General features: G+C 35.8%; 1 protein-coding gene across 1 annotated transcript in view; it reads left to right on the forward strand.

Annotated features, from left to right (window-relative positions):
• Positions 1-15028, forward strand: part of nol10 (nucleolar protein 10) — a 27521-nt gene extending 12493 nt beyond the window's left edge. Inside the window, exons 15-21 of the mRNA XM_016485328.1 lie at positions 2120-2199; positions 2302-2400; positions 4682-4768; positions 4886-5053; positions 8282-8604; positions 11921-12023; positions 14826-15028. Of these exons, the coding sequence (XP_016340814.1) occupies positions 2120-2199; positions 2302-2400; positions 4682-4768; positions 4886-5053; positions 8282-8604; positions 11921-12023; positions 14826-15005 (1040 nt within the window). The 3' untranslated portion in view covers positions 15006-15028. The remainder of the gene's footprint in view (positions 1-2119; positions 2200-2301; positions 2401-4681; positions 4769-4885; positions 5054-8281; positions 8605-11920; positions 12024-14825) is intronic.
• The last annotated feature ends 2070 nt before the right edge of the window (positions 15029-17098 follow it).

A 17098-nucleotide genomic window follows, 5' to 3' on the forward strand; every position in this document is an offset into this window, starting at 1 on the left:
GTGTGTACACTTGGATGGGGAAAAATGCAGAGCACAAATTCAGAGTATGACACGCCGTATTTGGCCTCACATCACTAATGAATTTCTAATTAATAAAAACTATAAGTATTATAATTTTTTCTTTTGTTTTCCTATGTTTTAATTTGAGCATAAATGGTAGCCTGTGAGAATCTGTGTCTTAAGAGAAAGACAGAAATCGCTGAATTCTGCAACTGCAGTCAGACCAGGCCTAGTTATAGTTGTATCACTCAAGCATGTTTTGACATGCTGTGTACAAAGTTTGAGGTGCATCTGCTTATAAAGTATTTACTATGAGAACATTCCAGTAGTTGCACAAGTCAGTCACAGGTGTGCTTGCAGGCGCTGAGCCACAGAGAGTCCTCAAATTTGAGTGATCTCAGTCGATCAAAGAATGATGCATTGTAGCAAATTCAACAGATACAAGTATTATAGAGAGGACACTGTTAGTGGACAGAGTCAGGCCTACAGCGATGATAAGGTCCAGTTCAGTGGGAGGATGATGGGAAAACAGCAGAGGAATGCCGGCGTCAGCAGAAAGTGGCTCATGTGATGCAGTGGGTTGTGTGACGTGGAGAGACGGACGGAGTTCAGCAGGGCTGCAGAATGGCTAGATTATATAACAGGACTAGAGTCTAGCGAGCGCTCTGTCTCCTGTCAGCCATAAAATACAAGAAAAAATAAAAAAACATTTGAACCGAACATGCACATGAGAACCAATTAAATTAAAAACCTAACACAAAACACGAGAACCTAAACAAATAAGATGGTAACTCAATAAGGTTGTATACAATAGCATTCATTTAATACACTAGTTAATATGAACTATACTTTTACAGCATTGTACAGCATTTATTCATCTTATTAAAGATTAGTTCACTAAAAAATAAATTATGGGTAACACTTTACAGTACATTAGTTAATGCATTAACTAAAAACAATCCATTTATTACAATATTTACCACTATTTAACTCACAACTGTTCCTTCTTAGTTCATGTCAGCTCAGGTTCATTAAATAATATTAACAGATACGACATTTGTAAATGTTGAAATGTACATTAACTAAGATTAATAAATGGTTTAGAAATATTTTTATTGTTAGTTGATGTTAACAAATGAAACCTTATTGTAAAGTGTTACCAAATTCTGTCATAATTGTCTCTCCATCTCTTTCAGCTCGTTCCAAACCCATAAGACTGACTGACTTCTACATTTTTAAGATTTTCTTATCATTTTTGTTCATCCAATGAAAGTTGATCACACAATGGCTTTATATGATGAACAGTTTTTAATTTATGTGCATATAAGCATTGATGAATACACATACGTAAAGCACACGTGTATGGAAAACCACTGAGGTTTGTTTCTCATGTCAAGCAAGTACAGTTGATCCATTTACCATATTTGATAAGCTCTGTGAACGTGCGCTGATCAGTGTTTGTGAATAAAATATTCAATCTGTTCATCATGTGAAGCGATTGTGTCTCTTAAGAAGACTTAGATTAAACCATGTTTAAAGCTTAAAAATGTTGGTTACGTGGACTTTCAATGGATGGACAAAAATAATGAGAGAATATAAAAAATATAATTTGTGTTTCGAAGAAAAATGAAAGTCTGATGGGTTTGGAAATTCTGTGTTGTTCATTTTTGGCTGAACTGTCACTTTAATGTGTCTGTATACACACATTAACTACCTTTTTGTCATTAACAGAAACATATAATCATTAATGCATTATGAAATGAATTTAATTTATAAAATTTGTTATTAATTTATAAAAATTGTGCACTGTTGATTTATGATACCTAATGTCCACTTCTTCTGATAGTTTGTTATAATATTATGACATTTGTGCATTAAATCTGGTTTAAAGGGATAGTTCCCCTTAAAAATTTTCTCCCTATCCATTTGGTCCAAACCTGTACGAGTTTCATGAAGAATGTTGGTAACCAAACAGTTCAGAAGAAAGAAACTCATACGGGTTTGGAACAACTTGTCCAAATGAGCAGCTAATACTATTTGTGCTAACTGTGTCGTTCTTTGTGATTCTTGAACTTTTGTTGCATCTCCTGACATGTTGCTTGTTTTGTCCTCCTGTAAGGTCTGATGCATCTGATTGGCTCGCCTCTGCTCAGGGCCTACATGCACGGCTTCTTCATGGACATCAGGCTCTACCACAAGGTGCAGATCTGCATCAGAGCATTTGTGCATGTTCTGTTGTTTGTTTGAACATGTCTGGTTTTTAAATGAGGACTCGTGTTTAATTCCTGTGCATTGGCGTAGGTGAAGACCATGGCGAACCCGTTCGCCTATGAAGAGTACTGTAAGGACAGAATACGGCAGAAGATCGAGGAGTCGAGAGCTCAGAGAGTGCAGCTCAAGGTAGTGCTTGTTGACACTTTCAACCTGTGTGTGTGTGTGTGTGTGTGTGTGTGTGTGTGTGTGTCAGTGTGCTTATCTCAGCTGTGCGTAAACCTGGCAGATGAAGACCAGAGAAGGATTGGTGAAAAGAAATCTTGTTACAAAAACTCGCACGTTTTCTATTGGAAAAATTCAAATTTCATAAATTATTTTTTCAGAACTGTTTAGTTAGATAGTGTTGTGTTGGGTCCCAATGAAATCTGTTTTGTTTATTTATTTATTTTCCAGTTAAATTTTTCTGGATTCTATTTAGTAAATTTAGTAATCAAAAAGCATGTGTAATTACGGTAATTGAAATTACGAAACTTACATAATTTAACAACACTTTATTAAAAGGTGAACCATATGGACCCTGTATGGACCCCATTTCTTCATTTCATTTTATTTTTCCCAGATTCCATGTTTTCCATTTCATTCTATTTTTATAGTTAAATTAAATTGTAATAATCCATTGAAATCATAAATTTAGCAAAAAATGTAAATCTCGATTTTTCCAGAATGTTTGACCGATTCTCGATTTTTTTTTTTTACGATTTTTAACTAGTCAACTTGAAAATGTAACTACAACATGATTCAAGATACTTTTTCTTTATTAACCCTCTAGGTAAAGAAAATTCTATTCCAAGTGCAGCACACATGAAGTTGTCAACATGATGTCAATGTTAAACAAATCACTTGTTAAACATCTTTGCGGAAAAGAAGCATTAACTACAACTACATCTTGTCATATTATGTGTTCAGAAATAATACGCGGACAATTATTTTAGAAAATCTCAAAAGTCAAGGTCATTCAAATTCAAAATGACTGAAGGTATAACACCAGTAGACTTGTATTAACTATAAATGTTCTTTAAAAACAACAGCAGCTTTCAGCCGGTCACCATGATGCAAACATGAAATATCAGACATACAGCAGTAGTTCTTTACAGGTTTTTTATTCGATTGTGCTGCTTTTCCATAGTTTTTCTGTGTAAACATGGATGTGTTTGACTGTTGCGCTCATGAGTGTCTCATGCATGAAACGCCATTCTAAAAACACTGCGCTCAAGTTAAAAGAAGTTCACTCCCATCTTCTTGCATGTTTTACCTAATCCACTGCCCGCGTCGCATCTTTGTCAACACAAAAGCGCATTCTGTGTGAATGACGCCTAGTGCTATATTTATGGTCGTTCACAGAGCACCGACATGCGGTTGGATCGTTCTTTTCTCTTTACTGTTATCACCGGCATATTGCCAAAGTGTCTTATTCTAACATTTGGTAATATTTCTATTCAAAATTGCGATTCCTCAATTTCTAAAAAATAAAATCGTGGCAAAACAATAAATTCGAATTAATCAATAAAATCGGGAAAATCGCCCAGCCCTATTTACTAGTAGTTTGTTAAAATGCTTTCAAAATCTTTGTGTTGTATGTTTTCAAAGACAGTGGTAATCACATTAATTCATAAAACATTAATTATAAATTATTTTTTTTTGCTGCTGCACAACAGAGGTTAAAAATAAAACATTGAAGAAACATTGTCCGATTTATTTTTATCGTTTTATTATTATTATTATAATTTTTACTTTGAGAAGTACATTGTACTGTGCAATAGTAATATTGAGGTTCTTTGAGTTTGTGTGTGTGTCTGAAGATAGTTTTTCTCAAATGAACTGTGACTCTCAGAGCAGCTCTGGAGATGAAGTTCATGTGTTCATATAGTCAGACGCAGATGAGCGTCACTTGAGCTTCAGTATGTGTGTGTGAGACACAGAGGTGCAGAACATGCAGACTTCATTTTTAAACCAGTACAATTAGGGATGCACGATATATCGGCCACCATATCGGTATCGGCCGATAAATGCTCATTTTTTCTGTTATCGGTATCGGCCCGATAAGAAAATTTGACCGATATCTTAAAGCCGATAAATAATGCATTATTTCCTTCAGAGACACTTCAGATGCGCGCTGTTCATTTGCAGCCTTTTGTGCAATTGTATGTTGTAATATTGTGTTTATTTGATGTATATCTGATTTATCTCATATAGAATGCGTTTGGTTAAGTTAAAAGAGCGCTTCAGTTTACCGGTGATCATCTTTAGCTCAGCTTAACGGTTATCGGTATCGGCCAAAATTTTCATATCGGTGCATCCCTAAGTACAATATTCACAGACGCTAGTTTATATTGCGATTTGATTGAGTGTACAGTTGTTGTCGTCAGTGCTTTGACTCCGTCGTTCTCTGTATTATTATCTTTAGCAGAAGCTGCCCAAGGTCAATAAGGAGCTGGCCATGAAACTCATGGAGGAAAGTGAGCTTTCAACCAGGAAGAAGAAGAAAAAGGGCAATGTGGGCAATGTTTCTCTCACACATTTCCACATGGATGGACTGCATAAATATTTTAGACAATTCTTTTGTCTCTCTCACTCATTTTCGCATTCTGCTCTTATCTGTTTTCCTCTCAAGGCTGTAGCCAATCTCCTGATGGACGACCGCTTCAAGGTGATGTTCGAGAACCCTGATTACCAGGTGGACGAGCGAAGCGAGGAGTTCCGGCTGCTCAACCCCATCGTCTCTAAAGTGGGTGAAAAGAGGAGGCAGAAACTCAGCCAGCTTGTTCAGCAAGAGGAGCAGGTACACAACAACATCACTTTAATTCAGCTCTTTGCACTTTTTACAGCTGTTTCAAACCCAATGATCCATTTTAAGGCTTCATAGGCATCCTCTCAACACAAAATCATAATTATGCTGCCATATAATATAATATATAATTTATATAATATATACTATATGTTCCTGTGGCTCAGTGGTAGAGCATTGCGTTAGCAGCGCAAAGGTCGTGGGTTCAGAATGCACTGTAAGTCGCTTTGGATAAAAGCATCTGCTAAATGCATAAGTTTAATTTAATTTAATATAAGATCATTTTGGGCAATAACAATTCTTAATGGTGATTAATAGAATTTGCACTACCATTCAAAAGTTTGGGGTCTGTAGGATTTTTAAATGTTTTTGAAAGAAGTCTCTTATGCTCACCAAGGCTGCATTTATTTAATTAAAAAAAAAATTGTGAAATATATTCAGATAGAAAATAGTTATTTTAAATTGTCATAATATATTAAAATGTAATTTATTTCTGTGATGCACAGCTGAATTTTCAGCATCATTACTCCAGTCTTCAGTGTCACATGATCTTCAGAAATCATTCTAATATGCTGATTTGCTGCTCAAGAAACATTTCTGATTATTATCAATGTTGAAAACAGTTGTGCTGCAGAATATTTTTGTGGAAACCGTGGTACATTTGTTTTCAGGATTCTTTGATGAATAGAAAGTTACAAAGAACGGTATTTATTTGAAATAATTTTTTTCAATGTCTTTGCTGTCACTTTTGATTTAATTAAATGCATCCTTGCTGAGTAGAAGTATGATTTCAGACTTTTGAATGGTGGTGTATATTAAAATACTTGTTTTGTAAGGAGAAATTGCAAGCCATATTCTTTATGTAAGATACACATGCAAAACAAGCTGATTTAGGGCTCTCGCTTTATCATGACTGAATAATGATGCTGTCGTTCAGTGTGAGCTCACTGACTGTCACTGCTGTGCTCCCTCACAAACTCTCTCGTTATAGTCAGTGAATCATACTGCTGCACAATAAACCTCTTCTCACAATAAACTGCGTCTACCCCCTGTGGATTATAATGACAGGGACAATCAGTCGTTGAGCTTGTGCTGAACCAAACGCTGGCGTTTCTTCAGCAGTAATTTTTCATGTGAAACATAAAACATGCATATTATTTGCCTTAGACTGCCTAAACCAGGGCTGTCCAAACTCGTTCCTGGAGGGCCGGTGTCCTGCAGAGTTTAGCTCCAACTTGCTTCAACACACCTGACTGGAAGTTTCTATGCCTAGTAAGAGCTTGATTAGCTGGTTCAGGTGTGTTTAATTAGGGTTGGAGCTAAACTCTGCAGGCCCTCCAGGACCGAGTTTGGGCACCCCTGGCCTAAACTTTCCTCTTTGTGGCTGTTTCAGATGCCTTTGTAGACCAGTGTTATTGCAGTTATTAAAACTAAAACCATAAACAAACTTTCATTTCTTGAAATAAAATAAACCAAATCAAATATAAAAGAAACTTAACGTTTTTTTTAAGCTAGTTGCCAGTGCAACATTTCTAATTTTTATTTATCTTTTATTTGTTCCCAACCCAGGGGTCACGACCCCCGCTAGGGGTCGCTAAAGATTTATGAGGGGTCGTCAAGTTCATTCTGGTTTGAGGGTTACAAATAGGGATGAAATGGTTTGACGATAAACCAAGATGAAATTCCCGACTGTTAGTATCGCCATTTAATATTTTAAAATATAATTAAAACCCTATTTGTTTATCTGGATTTGAAAAAAACGCATGTGAATACTGTAAAAAAAGACTGTTTTTTGTTTTTTTTTTACTTTATTTTAATATGTAATACATGTTAGTAGATAACATGCTTTGTTGTAGTCTAGGGATGTAGCGATTAACCGCAAGCCGGTCAAAAATCAATTCAAATATGTGACGATTCAAATCGGTTGAGATGCCAAACAAATCACGAAAGAATTGGAGCAGGAGTTTATATGAATGTATCTGTGAGGGGAACTGACTATCTTTAGAAAAGTTTACGTGGTATTTTCTTTTCATCTTGCCTCTGAACAATGCATATTAAAGTAGTGTTTCAGCGCAGCGCTGCTTTGTTTACAGCGGTAACCAAGGAAACACTAGCTGTGTCTCATTTAGAAGGCTGCGCCCTCCGGAGGTCGCATCCTCTGTAGGATGCATATACGAAGTGTCCTCAACCTAGAATTAAACGAGACGGCCTTCGTAGGACAGACGGAAAAGGAAACAGGAAGTATCGCGTTGCTATGCCAACACCTTTAGAGCATCGTTGCGCTCTCACACTACTTAATTGAAGGAAAATTATTTCTAAATTTGGAAAGTAATTAGAAAAAAAAAATGCTTTATTTTGTTTCAAATTTCTATTTAGTTTTGTTATATTTCAATTTCACAAAGAAACGTGCAGCAATAGCCTAATAAAACGACACCTTTTCAATTAGGCTACTGTATAATGTTTTCAATCTCATTTTGTTAAAAAAAATCATGAGAAAATCAAATTGTGAATCGAATCGTGAGTTGAGTGAATCGTTACATCCCTATTGTAGTCACCCAACATTTTTTGTTCATTTAAAATCCAGCTTTCATTGTTAATCTCTTTATTCGAATGTTTCTGCTGTTGTTGCATTTATTACAAACTTAACAACTTTTTTTTTTTTTTAATGGGGGTCGTTAAAAAATTTGAATGTTAAAATAGGAGTCCCCTGGAAAAAAATGTTGGGAACCACTAATTTATATTTTTGAAGATATTAAGCCATAATTATTGTATTTTACTACTGCAGTGTAAAGTCAAATAATATACTTACTATGAAATATTAATTTTTTTACAATGCACTTGTAGTACAGTTGTAAAATATTTCTGTCTTCTAAATGATAATAATAATAATAGAGATTATTATTATAATTATTATTATTACTATGTATTCCCACTCATGCTGTCTGGCCTGAAGATTGTCAGACAGCAGTTTTAGTTAAGAAAATACTTTGATTGTAGTCAAAAGTAAATTAACTTGGATACTGATCAAATTTGACTAATTCAGAAGTATTAATAAAATCTGTAGTATTTCACTGATACTAAAATAGCGCTGATGAAGACGGCAAGGTTTTGTGAACAGAGCTAAAGTCTTCTGATTTTGGAAATTATAAAATAAAAAGAAACTTTGGTGACAAGTAGTGCCGCATGTGGATGTCACATTGAGATTTCTCTTGATCTCACCAGCAGGATGAGGAAGAGGAGGAGGTGGAAGGCCGTGGCAGCTCAGAGGAAGAGGAGAGCTCTGATGATGATGATAAGAGCTGGGTGCAGGAAGTGAGGGAGCAGCGCCGTCTTATACGGGCAGAGGAGTGGGAGCGCACGTTCAACCAGAGGAAAGAGAGGAGGCAACGGGACCGAGAAACCAGCTTACAGAGCTCCGATCCAGTCAGGAACCGCCAGCAGGAGCCTCAGAACAAGAGCCAGAACCAGCCCAGATTCTACCAGATCAAAGCAGGAGAGGAGTTTCGCAGCTTCGGTGACGCGGCCCGCAAGCAGAAGATGCAGAAGTAAGTGACTCTTCTCAAAGATCATTTTAAAACCTTTTATACAGGCTTTCTGTGGGTCTTAATAGTCTTAATTCACCCTTCCACAATTTAAGGTCTTAAATTGGAGCAGAAAATTATGAAGTTATGGCATTGAATGTTTCATGCACCGCAAAAAATGAATCATTCTCATTGTTGATCTTTTTTTTTAACCAATATAAATATCTGAACATCCTTAAGTCGAGAAGTTTACTTGAGATGCAAATTGAAGATATGAAGTAGAAAACTTGTTTTCTCTATAAATTAAGTTGATTTTTCTGAGCACATTGGCAGATTTGTTCTTGTTTTTCAGAAAACAAGACTTTTTGTTTTAATTATAAACTCACTATTTTGATCAATTTCTGGGAAAACAACATTTTTGAGACTTTGAGACTTAAAAAAATTGAGACTTAAATCATTTTGCATCTCAAGTTAATGTATCTTTAAGAATCTTTATTAATTTGCACTGGAAAACGCACACACACACACACACACACAACCATTACCGTTATTTCCATATTCTAGTGATTGGGAATAGGCAGTCAAGCTGTTTTGTTTTTTATTTGTAAAATTAATTAAAAAGTAACGGAGATCTGTTAGGCTGGGCGTACACGGTGCGGTTTTATTATTTTTTTATGTTGTAGTGCGAGCTCGTACATGACTTTTTCCCATTTGGAGAAATCGCGTGGAAATCGTTGATGTTCGTATGGTCGTGGCTCGCATCCTGTGAGAGGAATTTATGAGCCGAGTGTCTCTCGAGCTCCCGATAGTTTTTAAGCATGCTTAAAAAATTCGGGGAGTCAGCCCGATTTTGCCCAGTGTATAGGCTCTCCCATATTACAACCACACATATGCTAGATCTATGTACTGTATATTATAAGAACTCAGTGGCTACTAGGCGACCCCATATTGTGCGGATACACCGACACACACACAAATCTCTCTAGTGGTTTTTGTTGAAAGGAATGGCTATGCTGTGCTCTGCTGAATGTCAGTCCCTCCAGGATTTCGCGGAACTTTTTTCTGATTTTTGCGGCCTACAATGACTGATTTTTTTGGTGGCGTTTCTTGTTTTGCAGTGAAAATAAACTGCAGACGGCATTGTTCTAACATTTTTATTACCGTTTTGACCTCAAGAGTCATTGGGCTCTGCAGTAATTCATAAAAAAGAGAACACTGAAAGAAATTAAAAGAGAAAATTGTCCTCTTAACCATATAAAACTATCATATTTAATGCATGAATGTCTAAGGACTCTAAATTATCAACATGAACAAAACTTTGTTAAAAAATCTCTACATCATGATCAAAGTCATTAGAAAAATCATATTAAAATTAGTGCTGTCAAACGATTAATCGCATCCAAAATAAAAGTTTTTGTTCACATAATATATGTATGTGTGCTGTGTATATTTATTATGTATATATAAATACAAACACATGCATGTATATATTTAAGAAAAATATGTAATGTTTATATATTAAATATATTTATATACAATATAAATATGAATATAAAAATATGCATGTAAATATTTTCAAAATATATACTGTATGTGTGTCTTTATATATACATAATAAATATACACAGCACACATACATATATTATGTGAACAAAAACTTTTATTTTGGATGTGATTAATTTATTTATCAAATAATGATACAACAGTGTTTTGAGGAACATTTATTTGTTCATCTCGCAATCATTGTAGGCGTACTGAATTGCATACTGTTAAAAAATCACATTAATTTATATTTTTAGCCATATAAATAGTAAATGCACCAAATTGCTGTTTTTCTTCAGTTTGGGCTTCTGAATAAAATTGAGCAGTTTTTCCCCCTCCATATTCTCATTATATCACTATATGTGACCCTGGAGCACAAAAGCAGTCTTAAGTCGCTGGGGTATATTTGTAGCAATAGCCAAAATTACATTGTATGGGTCAAAATTGGGCAATAAAAGCCTGGTGTATCCCTGACAAAACAAAAAACATGATTTATTTTCTTTTATATTTTATTTCAAGGTTAAAAAAAGTCCATTAAAAATGATTTTCGAACTATTACTGAATTATTTCAAACATTACGTGGCTTATAACAAGTTAGTATAACAAAAAGATCTTTAAACATAAAGCCTCGTAAAAGCGACGTTTTTCGACGCGTCTTGTGTGTTCATACCCAAGCGATTTTCGCTGGCGATGAGCCGAGTGAACGTGCAAATTCACTCCCTGACATTAGATGGCGCTTAATGAAAAACAGAAATATGACTGGTTTTGTGGTCCAGGGTCACATATGGGCAATAAAAGCCTGGTGTATCCCTGACAAAACAAAAAACATGATTTATTTTCTTTTATATTTTATTTCAAGGTTAAAAAAAGTCCATTAAAAATGATTTTCGAACTATTACTGAATTATTTCAAACATTACGTGGCTTATAACAAGTTAGTATAACAAAAAGATCTTTAAACATAAAGCCTCGTAAAAGCGACGTTTTTCGACGCGTCTTGTGTGTTCATACCCAAGCGATTTTCGCTGGCGATGAGCCGAGTGAACGTGCAAATTCACTCCCTGACATTAGATGGCGCTTAATGAAAAACAGAAATACCCCGGTACACATCGAATCCTATTTGATCTGCAATTCCTCTCCATAACAACTCCCTCTTATTGAGATTTTTGTAGTCGCTGTCGCGTTTGTCATAAAGCCCTTTGTGTTCAGACACCAATGAGACCAGCAGCTCTACATTCATCTTTCCTCGATGCATCTTCTTGGTCTACTTAATTCCTCTTTGTCGTTAGGTATCAATGTGTGCTCGGCACAAAATTTATAAAGTCTTTGGTGGTTTGATACACCAGAGCAAATACGAAAATCTGAACGGCTATTTGAAAACATGTAAAAACTGGCCGACTTCGTTTCTGACAGACTGATCACGGAGAAGAAAGGGAGTAGTGCAGCCTGCTGTGTTTACAGGGTAACCCAGAAACCGCTCTACTGAAGGTGCTTGTGAAATGGGCTCTAGCCCCTTCACATCTATTTTCACATTACGTTTTGTGCCATTCATTGCTATGGCGCAAAGAGCGCTCCTTTTATGATCACTCACACATCTTAGTTCATCGCGATCTCACAAACTTCCGTTATAATCGCTGAAGCTCTCTACACTGCACAATGAATCTCTCTGTTGACTATTGACTCTCTATTGACTTTAACAGAATCGAGTATTATTTGAGTCATTGGATATGTGTTGCTTATTCTTTTGCTCGATCACTGTGCATGTAAACTTGAGCGTAACGATGTTTGACCTCACACAGGACATCTCTGGAGGAGCGACTCCAGCGGGAGCAGAGCTCAGGAAGGCTGAACCTCAATGACACAGCAGTTGGAAGCAAACAGCTCACTTTCACTCTCAGGAAGGTAAGCATGATGATGGCGCGATGGCTGAAGTCTGAGGCTTTATGCCACTCGTTTGAGCTCTACTGATGGTTCATCATTTTCAGTGGGTTCAGATGATAATGAGCATGCAGTTGTGATGATGTAAACCTAGAAATATATACAGAGTTACGTAGATTACTTACAAATTTTAGTCCATTACTGATTACATGATGAAAACTGTAGTTAGTAATGTAATGTAGGTTACTCATTTTAGGTAATGTATTCTGACTACTACTACCATATTGATATTAAAAAGCAAAGAGAAAGTAAATATATTCTGTTTTTTTACATCAACATCATAAAATGCATTAAACCAGGGTTTCTCAAACTGGGCTTAATGTAAGAACTGCAGTGGGTTTGTGAGTTGATAAAGTTAATATTTAATTAAATCATAAAAAAGTAAAAAAACTAAAAATATTAATATTTAATTTGTTTACGTGTATGTCAGTGTGACCATTAAGCGACATTGAACTGTAAACATGCGAATGTGGTGGTAAATTATTGAAATATTAACCTCAGAGATAGTAACTTGCATAATCATTTGTGTCATACATGGCCTAATTGCATGAGGGGTGTTTTTTCCCCCCAAATTCAGAAGCATGGCTAGCAGATTGATTTACACGACATTTGTGAGTATAGTAAAAGCTAAATGTATGACACGCAGTAGGATTTTTCGAGAGGAAAATTTAAAAGATAAAAAAGAAGAATTAGGGAGAATCAATAGATTATGAATAATTTAGTGCCATTGTGTGAATATGTAATCATGTAAACCATAAAAAAGTCAACTGTAATCTGATTTTGAGCATTATAAAATGTAATATACTCTAATTACGAGTACTTGATTTTTGGAATCAGATTATATATATGTGTGTGTGTGTGTGTGTGTGTGTGTGTGTGTGTGTGTGTGAGATAGATAGATAGATAGATAGATAGATAGATAGATAGATAATGATGTATAGATAGATAGATAGATGGATAGATGGATAGATTGGATGGATGGATAGATTGGATGGATGGATAGATAGGTAGATAGATAGATAGATAGATAGATAGATATATAGATAGATAGATAGATAGATAGATAGATAGATAGATAGGTAGATTTAATTAATAATAAAGTCATCACTTGGGGAAAAGTGATTCCTCTCTCTTGTTCCGCCTTCACGTCTCACCCTTTATTTGTTTGAATGAAGAAGGTTATGGTGTGGTAAAATTGGGTCAGACTCATTCCCAGCTCAGATTTCTGCTGACTCACAGCAAAGACTGAAGAATGGCTTCTGTATGCCCTGAATTCTCACCGTTGTTTTCTGTCCTTTGACCCGCTCGCACGCCCATTTAATTCCCATACTCCTCCTGTCTGTCATACACATCATCGAGGGAAATCACTTAGCCCCTTTGTTTTGAAATGGTCTATTTTAATACCTGGATAGTTTGAGGTTCTTCCGCTCCTTCCAAAGTCTAAACAAATACATGGTGGACCTTAATGTTCTTTGCATTCAAGGAATGAAAACCGAAAACAGTTTACTCGTGTGAAGTATCTTTACACAGATCTTTTCCATTCACGGCCATTCAAGCACCATTAAAAATAAATGAAAATTAAGAATTAAAGTAGTCCGTCTGACTCATGCGCTATAATCCATAAAGTCTTACGAAAGCCATTTAATAGCTTGTGTAATTGTTCAGTGATGATCTACCCATTCTACTGTAGTTCTCAATGAGTTATGACACTTTTAATCTCAAGGAAGTATGACACAATTAATGTTTAAAGTTTTGGGTCAGTACATTTTTTAAATCAGCATATTAGAATGATTTCGGAAGATCATGTGACTGACTGAAGACTGGAGTAATGATGCTGAAAATTCAGCTTTGATCACAGCAATAAATTACATTTTAACAGATATTCACATAGAAAACAGTTGTTTTAAATTGTAATAATACTTTATAGTAATGCTGTTTTACTGTATTTTTGATCAATCTTAGTAAACATCAGATACTTCTTTTTAAAAAACATTAAAAACAAAATCATAGTGACCTTTTCATTGGCAGTATAAAACCTCATTTGTTCTCAACCATTCTGTTTGTGGAAAAACAACAGCATATAAGTTAGAAATAAATGTACACTTGGAGAATTGTTTGGATGAACTATTCCTTTTCCAGATGTGTTACATTCACAATAGAGCAAAGAATTCAACACAAAATGTTGTAATAGTGGATTAGTTTGGAGCACTTTGAAAAGTTCAAGCAGTAGTTGATTTTCTATCCATTTTAGTTAAGATGATCTCATTAAACTTGAATAGATAAATTACACTATACCACCAACAAAACGGAGAATGGAGTAAAAATATACTGATGAACAGCTGTGTTTCACTATAAATAATGTAAAATGCCATGCAAGGACCTTTTTCCGAACTGGTTTATTTAACAGTCCAAACAAACCAAAGTATGACTAAAGAAAGCTGATGAATCGCTAAAATGAATCAAGCTTCCCAGTACTTCTTGAAAGAGAGAGAACGAGCGCATTTGATTGCAGCTGAGTGAGTTGTGTGACCACTATTCTGTTAGTGGAAGAGCCACACTATTTTTAAAACGGCTGAGCTATTGTTGTGTAAGTCTACTGTGTCACTGCTTTTAGTTAGTCAAAACTCAGCGCTGCTAAGATGCAGCCAAGTCTTTTTTTAACCTTTTGGAACAAATTCTAAAAAAATATTTTTTAAAAAACTTTGACAAGTTGTGGATCATTTTGCCTTTGCCATTAATTGTTTGTTATACTTGTACTTTCATCAGACAGAGAGACAACGATTTCAACAGCAGGCTGAACGTGACCATCTTGAGGAGAGGAGGAAGATCAGACGGGCGGCTGGACACTTACATTCTCACAGGGGAGGACGAGGAAGAGGCGGAGGAAGAGGTGGAGGAGGAAGAGGAAGAGGTGGTGGAAGAGGAAGAGGAAGGAGACCCTTTTAAACTCAGGACTAATCGCGCGCGTGTGTGCTTGTGTGTGTGTGCGCACGCTTGTGTGTGCGCACGTCAGACCTCCCTTTTTCCACAACATCTCTCAGTACAGTCTAAACAGGACCTTGAGTTTTGTGAAGAACCTAAATACATTTTTATCAACATCTGCTCTGTCCTGTTCTGATTTACACACACAAATCAATTCTCGTTCAGCATCGATTCTCTTTTAGTGCTAATCATTTGTGAAATGCTTTTGATTCTTTATACGAGTTTACAACTAAATCATGGGTTTGACTCATACAAAACTACTTAAACGCAGCAAAATCAAACATGGCCATGTCCCATTTTACACACACTATATAGACAAAAGTATTGGGACACAGCTCTTCAGAATTCAATCAGACCTGTTGCCACAGGTGAATAAAATCAAGCTCCTAGCCATACAGTCTGCATTAACAAACATATGTGCAAAAAAGTAAGGGTTGTTCTGAAGAGCTCGGTGAAGTGTGATAGGATGCCACCGTTGCAGTTAGTCAGTTTGTGAAAATTCACTCCTGTTAGATAATCCATCTTTAACTGTAAGTGGTGTTATTGGAAATGTAAGTTATTTTACATTTTTATTATATTTACATTCGTTTTTTATAAATTTACATTTATATGGTATTGTTATTAAACATGTAAAGTCACTGAGTGCTGAGGCACATGGTGCGTAAAAGTCACCAATGGTCTGCCGATTCTAGAGCTGAAGAGATACAATCTTCCACTGGCATTAATATCAACACAAACTGTGCGGCGGGAGCTTCGTTGAATGGGTTTCAATGGCCGAGTGGCTGCATGCAAGCCTCACATCACCAAATACAATACGAAGCGTTGGACGGAGTGGAGTAAAGCACACAGATACTGGACTCTGGAGCAGTGGAAACCTGTTCTGTCATGTCTCTGTTTGGCAGTCTGATGGTGAGTCTGGGTTTGGCAGATGCCAGGAGAAGGTTACCTGTCTGACTGCATTGTGCCATCTATAAAGTTTGGTGGAGGAGGGATAATGGTATGGGGCTCTTTGTCAGGCCTAGGCATCTTTCTTCCAGTGAAGGCAAATCTTAATGCTTCAGCATCACAAGACATTTTGCACAATGCTATGTTTCAACTTTGTGAACAGTTCTATTCCAGCATGACTGAAGATGTTTAATATTGTATCACAGTCTTGCAGCTTTCAGGAGGCATGCTGACGTAGTATATACTGCATATTTATTATGTTTGCCTGTAGCCTTTAGTATCTAAATTAATTTGCTGTATTATATGTTCATACATTTAAAAACTGCTCTCTAAACTTTTTTTTTTATTTTTCCATATTTTGTTTGTGACAAAATGCCTTTTAAAAAAGGCTACCTTTGAGACGTGCAAGGTGTCATGTGCAATTTAAGCCCCAAAACATATATATGCATACTGTGAAAAAGTACCAAAAATGGTTATTTTGCAAACTACTATGATTTTAGAGACATAATTCTAATATTGTACACTATTTAGGACCGATGCAAATTGGGACACGGACATAGACTTATAAACATGTAACAGACACACTCCATCCTCTGATGTTTTCCATTCACTTGATTTCAACTAACCTCACAGTGCATAAACGAACACCCTCAGTATACTATAATTTAGACTGTTAAAAGTCAGATGTTCACCACGTTTTCTAGACTTTCAAATAACATCTGCTATAATGGAAAATGAAACTGCTGCTGATATTTGAATGTTGAGAGAAATTTTGAGAAGTGAAAGCACAAGATTGCCCATCTGATATGAGATTTGCTTATAGTCACTTCCTCCTGCCCTCAGTGTCAGATTTCCTCTGATATCAGATCACATAAACATCTCGCCGCTGTTGTAGCGGTGGGTATTTTCATCTTTGGGGCAGGGTTACTATAGCTAACTAAAACTAAAACCATAGAAATGTGCTTACGTGAAATAAAGTAAAATGTAACTGAAATCAAATATTATTTTATTTCGATAGCTGCCAAACCAACAATTCTCATTTTCATTTAGTTTAACTTGTACAAAAATAACCAAAACTATAACGGAAATAAAAATTTTAAACTATATATATA

Source organism: Sinocyclocheilus anshuiensis, unplaced genomic scaffold, assembly GCF_001515605.1.
Source record: "Sinocyclocheilus anshuiensis isolate Anshui unplaced genomic scaffold, SAMN03320099.WGS_v1.1 scaffold197, whole genome shotgun sequence".
NCBI classification, from domain to species: domain Eukaryota; kingdom Metazoa; phylum Chordata; class Actinopteri; order Cypriniformes; family Cyprinidae; genus Sinocyclocheilus; species Sinocyclocheilus anshuiensis.